At 39.2% G+C, this 7144-nt stretch overlaps 1 protein-coding gene across 1 annotated transcript; it reads right to left on the minus strand.

Moving 5' to 3' along the window:
- Window positions 1-994: 994 nt before the first annotated feature.
- LOC310730480 (uncharacterized protein) lies at window positions 995-6330 on the minus strand. The gene is made up of 2 exons (XM_083549508.1): window positions 5504-6330; window positions 995-1494 (listed from the first exon to the last, which is right to left on the minus strand). Exons 1-2 carry the CDS (start codon window positions 5567-5569, stop codon window positions 1216-1218), a joined length of 345 nt encoding a protein of 114 aa, XP_083405634.1. The 5' UTR covers window positions 5570-6330; the 3' UTR covers window positions 995-1215.
- Window positions 6331-7144: the final 814 nt, after the last annotated feature.

Raw genomic sequence — 7144 nt, forward strand, 5'->3', positions numbered from 1 at the left:
AAAAAATCTACTGAATGCCAAATATAAATTTGTAAAAATACAAATAAACATGTACACAACGTCGCTTTGGGTAGGAGTTAGAAAAACTTCAGATTAGATCCATTTTTTTTTCTTATTGCAAGTGAAGCATTGCCTCAGGAGATGAGAGCGACTCCCAGTGTCTGGCTCAGCAAAGCCGTAGCCGTCGCTCCCCAGACACTTCTAATTTATTTAACAGCTCAACAGGTAATTTTCCAGCAAAATGCTGATTTTCCTCACCAGCTTCCTCTTCAGCATGTATTCTAATTACCAGTGGCTCACTTTGATCTGAGGCCTGCACTTCACACTGCTCCAGCTTCCCCAGGATCTCATTTCATTAGAGAGGCTCATTTCTTTTTGGCATACTTCTTATTTTACTGATACTCATTCCGTTTTTCAGCAAGATATACTACCTGACGTATTAACAGACTGCTTGGACACCCGCTGTCAAAACACACAGCGTGTCTTCCTAAAGCCTACCTGAGAAACGGCTCGAAAACAAAGTGCTGCTCGCTTAAAAGACGGGGGAGATTGGATTCATCTCTAATCCTGATTACCTGATTAAAAGTTGGAGTGCAGGTTAAATATATCTGCGTTAACAATGAAGTCAGGCTATATTTCATTCATAGAATGTACACGCATTGTCCACTTTATTAGGAACATTCTTACACATGTTCATTCATGCAATTATGCAATTATGCAATCGGCCAATCATGTGGCAGCAGTGCAATGCTAATAGTTGCTAATCAAATCATGCAGATCTAGGTCAAGAAGTTCAGGTGATATCAGACAGCAAAATTTGATTTCAATAATTTATTTCAGAAACTGTTCCTGGAATTTTCATGCACAACAATGTCTACGTATGTGCATGCATACATACACTTACACACATGTATGCACATGTATGAATATTAATATTTTTGCATATATACATATATGTACTGTATAATGCATGTGTATTTTAAATGTGTGTGTGTGTGTGTGTGTGTGTGTGTGTGTGTGTGTGTGTGTGTGTGTGTATTTACACACACAAATTTAAAATCTTATACCAATATAGGATGCGAAAACTGTTTATCGTAACATGTGTCCATCTATCAAAAGTGTAATAGAGGTTGTGTGACTAAACCTGCTGCTGAAAGTGGGTCATTAGGTAGCATTGAACAAAGAGAAAGCATAAAGGCGGCAACACGAGATGCATTAAAAAGGGGTCTTTTCAAAGTGTGGGAGTGCGCAGAAGGTGGCAGTTTTTTCCGGGAAGGGTCCCCTCAGCTCCTCCATCTGTCCGTCTGTCTGTCTCTGCAGAGGGTCCCAGCAGGGGGTCAGTGGCGCACCCCCTCCGATGCCCAGAACTGTGCCACGCCAGCACACAGGCACGGCGTAATATGGCCGGTGCCCTGTGCTGCGATCGGATGGGCGAGCCTGCTTTACCTGCTGCGATTCCATTACCAGGCTGCCTGTTCTTGCTCTTGAGTGTTTCTGTAGCATATTAAACAGATTAATAGAACAATGCTCCAGGGAGCGAGCGGCCTGTCAATCTCGGCTAAAAACACAAAAGCAGAAAATTAAAAAAGCCCATGGCTGAACTCCAGAGCTGATAAAACACACTGGAATCTGTGGAGGGGGGGCAGAAACACAGATGGTAAATATTTATTCTCCATCTCACCGCTTTAGAGACCACACAAATGCACACACGGAGGCACGCTTGCATGGGTACACACACACTCTCAAACACACACAGGCATGCTCACACATACTCCTACAAAAACAAAACACACACTCACACACACATAAAGACTTCGGGATTACGATAGGAGTGACATAGGTGGCCAAAACAAAAAAAAATTTTCCACCAGTACCTATTTTGAGTGTAGTCTGTGATACTAATCTTCCATATGTAGCTCATGAATAAGAATTATTTTTCTTGATTCACAGAAGTAAAGACAGATCACCCGGCTGTGTATCCTTAGAGACCTGGATAAAAATTCACCCTGTGCTATCTTTTGTCTCTCTCAGAGATTCCTGGAGATTCCAGGGCCAGTCTGTAGCGACCACCGCCAGCATGTGTGCATCTGCTATCACAATTAGACTGATGCTAAACCTTAACCCACCAACATTTTACAACACGGATTACACCCATTTCCAAACAGCCCTAAAAGTATATAATCTCTTATTATAGTTCTTCTGTCATACACTATGTTGTATGATTGTCAATTACATGACATTGTTTTTTGTCTAATCCAGTGTCTCTCTGGTGTCTCAGCGCTCATGTGGAGACAGTGTAGTGTATTAGCAGGTTAATTGCCCTGTTGCAGTGGCTGCTGGGTCGCATGAGGGTCCGCTCCGATTTAATTGTGCGACGTTCCGTCGGCTAACCTTTCTTAGCTAGTCTCCAGAGGGCAAGCAGAGGAACCACTGGCTGTCAGATCACCATGACGGTGAGTTCAGGAGCACAAGTTCACAGCACCACCTGCTGGAGTGAATGTCGCAGCTTAACAGGAACGCTTGGACACACTGTAATAATACCGCAACAGTGACCTGTACATTTTCATGTAGTATCGTAGTGGTACAGTTTATGGGATATAGTGTAGTGCTGCTGACAGGCGAAGTGAATTCTGCCATAAAACTATACTCGGTGCTATAAAAAGAGATTTCTAACAGTCAACCATGGCAAAATTCAGCTTGACCTTCAAAGATGACCTATCTTGCACTGTCGCAGTGCACACTCTCTACCCTATCATCCTCATCCTCACCATCTCGTTTGCATTCCTCTCCACCCGCTCCCGGATCGGCTCGGCTCGGCAGCCTGGCCCAGCCCTGTCTGTTTTCATTCCCCTCCGAGAGGACAAGTAATTTAGGAGAGAGGAGAGCAGATGACCACTGGCTTCTGACCTTTTCTCCCTCAATTTAACTCCTCCATGTTGTGCTGCGAAAGTGGCAATCAGCCTAGGCAGAAGTGACACCCTCATCTGAGCACGGCGGAGCCTCGCACACAATCACAGTGTCACTTTCTATCACCGTGCTGTAGCGGGCAGGGGGAAGGGCAGAAGATCTTCGCTGAAGATGCCACGCCGACCTTTCTCGTCCCTCCCGGCTCTCCTGTACGGCGCAGTCCAGCGCGGGCAGGCATCATTAGTATGCAGAGTGCACAGCGTTGTCACACCAGCCAGTTTCTCAAATCATCCTTTGATTGTGTGTGTTATTATGTTAATATATTTTGGTTGTAACCGTGGTGATACAACACTGGAGTAAATGTTGTCATAAAGTGTTTATTTAATGCTCATGCCATAACAGCCACATCGATTCAAGGATGTGGAGGCAAGAAATAGCTCCCATGAAGCTTATAGAAATTTCTGGATCGGTTGACCAATGATGGAAAAATAGCTTATGATACTTGCACAACTAATAACAATCATAAATGGATCTCATTACTTTCGAGAAGCTGTAGATATTAAATACTATGGCTCTCACAAGTGCAGACAAGCTGAAACATTACCATTCAGTAGTACATGACCTAAAACTCTAGCTTTTTTTTTTTTTTACTCAGAACTAATGAAAAGATTTACTTAAGGCTTGTGTTCTCTTCATCAGGTCTCTTCAGCATTTAAAGTGCAGAAGAAACGACCCACTGTTTGAGTGCTCACTTGATCTGTAGACTGTAGAAGGGATGCACTATATAATTTTATAATACCACACACAGACATTTAACAGTGTTTTGTTCTATCCATAACAGTGCCAAAGAATTTCGTTTACATTGCAATAAACACATTTTAACACATTACTCACACTAACAATGAACTGCATTGGATATGAAAACGAATTCTTGTGTAAAAAGTATTTATCCTGTTTTCCTTGTTAAATAATTTATTCTTGTAAACATTATATAAAAGCTTTATTGACTTATTTCCACCAAAGTGTCTACTGTCTTGCTAGCAGTAAATATTAGCTATAGTATGTATTATACATTTTGTATTATTACAAATTTCTGGCACAAAGGTCACTTTTAGCAATATTCTCATAACAAAACATTCTCTCACACATTATTTGTATTATGTCTGAAAATAAAACAAGTGTATAGAAAATTATTTATGATCCTTTCCAAAAAGATAAATGATGCAATTTAAAAAATTAAAAAAAAATTCTTTGAGATGTTCCACTAGATTTTGTAGCATGCTTTTAGAGTTTTGTGCACATTCAGCAATAAGGGTGTTAGTAAAGTCAGGTACTGATGTAGAGTGAGGGGTCCTGGGGTGCAGCCAGTGTTCAAGTTCGTGGCAAATTTTTTTAAGGAAAAAAATGTTAAGCAAAGGGAAAATTTAATTTTACTGCATCCAAAAATAAAATATAAAAATTCTATATAATTTTGTGCCTCCAAATTTGCAGTAACTGTTTACGGAAGAACCATGTATGGCTGGAAAATTCGGTGTCCCAATGCATTTGTCCATATAGTGTATATGTTATAATTCATTTTAATTCTTGCCAAATGACAGTAATGCACTGCCACTATGTAAATCGATATCTGTATTTCTTTATTTTCTCCATATATCAGTATCTGTATGTGTATTATAATTTAAACCAGAAGTGGCTGTGGCCTAAAACTGAAACACTGAATTTCCCAGTGTCTTCCAGAAGTAGAAAAGCAGGCAAAGACAACATGGTGTATAAATTCTGGTTTTGACAATTCCTCAACCTCAGCTATATCACTCCTGTTCATAATTATACTGAACCACTATATACTAATAACTAGTAACACATTATTATGTTCATCAGTTGCATCCACTGCATACACAGACATTTTATTCCCCTGATGTTCGAGAATCAATGTCCTAAATATACTGGGAGCTCCAAGACTTAGTCCCATCAATGCATATTGAAATGCTGAAGCAGTAGTCTATTACATGACTGTGGAACAGAGGAAGGAGGACATAAGAAGTCAGGGGACTGGATTGTACTGCCTCCTCTATATCAGTAAGTTGCACCACTGTTGCTAACAGATTTGCCACTTGTGTGTGGATGAACATACACCAGTGTGAAAGACACGGATAAGCACGCTTACAAGTACTGTAACACGTTATATCATGGGCTGCCATGAAATAGAGTGGCTCTGAGGGGAATCTGCTACAAAGTACCATATGCAAAATCATCATGAGGCATAACGTAAGAAGGGATCGGATCAATGGATTACACATATGTGCTTATGGGTTTGTAGAGACAAACCGAGAGGCAAAGAGAGTTCAAAAAAGGAAGCAGAACTGTGCAATAAAACACTATTAAGTTTAAAACAACTTAGAGGAGAATGAAGCAATATATGTGACCAATGTTTAGGTCTCCTGCTTTTTCCACTGGCTTTGACTTCACATGTGGGATTAAAAAAAGTCCTAAATAGTGCTATGCCTCAGAGGGGGTATTATCATTTAAAAAGATCCTGTCATTGTGCAACTCGTCCCCTCTGTGCTGAAAATGAAATTGTCTGATGTGCAAGATTTACCTTTGCTGGGTTTGGCCCCGTTAAGGCGAGAGGGTCACGGCTCCACGTGTCATCTTGTCGCACCATCGTGGTGGCTCCAATTTACACACAGAGCCGCTCTGCATTTCAAAGGACCTCCTGTTAGTGATCGCTATCGGCGGCAAGCGGACACAAGATTAGGCCAGCTGGAAAAACCACTCGCCACTTCCCCCACATTTACATTTTCATTTTCATATTATATTCCCCCTCATTCTCTCTCTCTCGCTGACGCTGTTCTCCTCCTGGGCCCTAACTAGCCACTCCAGAAACCCCTGGAGCTGGGCTACTCCGTCTCTCAGTCCTCCAATCTCGCTTCAGCCCTCTGCCCCACGCCTGCAGCACACCTGATGCAATAATTAATGAAACTTTTGATGTAATAAAAAAATAAATAAAGCAAATAACACACTTTGCCAGGCAAAGTGGCTTTCAAATATTTTGTCCCATAAAAAAAGCCAGCCAGTCTGAGAACAGACTTCGATCAAAGGGTCTTAAATACATCGATGTGAGACATACCAAAAGCATTCAAACAAGATTGTGGAAAAAAAAGATTAAATGAGCTGGAGATAAAAATCTCTGTCCAAGATTTCCCGGCAGTTCTAATTTTTGGATTGAAGCTAATGTTACTGTTCTAACTTCTGACTCACACCTTAATAGAAAGTTAACGGACCAGGTAATATGTTGATTACTTCCATAAAAAAAATCTAAATAAAACTGAACTACATTTCCTGTTCCTTCATGAGAATCTTTATACATGTTTTTTTAAGATAAGGTTGATTGTTGGCCTGAAAAATCTGAAATTATATTGCTTTATCCCCTATCTTTCTATTATTTCAATTTTAACTGAAACTACAAGGATCTTATACACGATTCAAATTATTCTAACCCATGCCCTCATCATATTTCAGAAAAAAATCTTTTTAAAGAAATGTGCAGAAATTCAGTGTAATAAAGTGTTCAATTAAATTTTATTTGCATAGCATATTTATATATATATATATATATATATATATATATATATATATATATATATATATATATATATATATAGAGAGAGAGAGAGAGAGAGAGAGAGAGAGAGAGAGAGAGAGAGAGAGTGTTAGTACATATTTAGATTTATTTTTTATTTCTAAGAATTATTATTGGATTTATATTAGATGTTATTAGAAATGTAGAAATCTAGTAGACATGTGGGTGACACCAAAAGTTTATTTATCATTTTCCATCAGTGATAAATGTTATAAACTGGGCACTTGAATGCAAAACTGCTGATGCCATTTGCAGCCCTAAAATATTGTAGCAGTTTATAATAGTTTACACTGTTTATACTGATTACAGTCCAGATTGATCTTCATGGTGAGGTTCAGTATCACCTGACACACTGATATTTGCTAATTTACTTTTAGTTTGTTATTTCCATGCTAGCTAATTAAGATTAGGAATAAGGCTGTTATTAGTTAGCTAAAATCTTCACATATTCCTTTAGGCTTTTGTTAAAAGTAAAAAAAACCTTTAATTTATGACTAATACCCAAACAGTCAATGTGATAAAAAAAATGTTTATTCATTCTTGTGCATATCATGCTTTAAATAAATTAAAGCTACAGTAATACTTTGGTACTTTACA

Source organism: Silurus aristotelis (assembly GCF_946808225.1).
Source record: "Silurus aristotelis genome assembly, chromosome: 8".
Classification (NCBI taxonomy): Eukaryota; Metazoa; Chordata; class Actinopteri; order Siluriformes; family Siluridae; genus Silurus; species Silurus aristotelis.

Bases quoted from the DNA above. Each gene is read 5' to 3' on its own strand.
- LOC310730480 (XM_083549508.1), bottom strand. From the start codon at position 5,569: ATGGTGCGACAAGATGACACGTGGAGCCGTGACCCTCTCGCCTTAACG. The intron at 1,495-5,503 runs GTAAATCTTGCA...AATATGCTACAG, and splicing joins CGGGGCCAAACCCAGCAAAG to AAACACTCAAGAGCAAGAAC.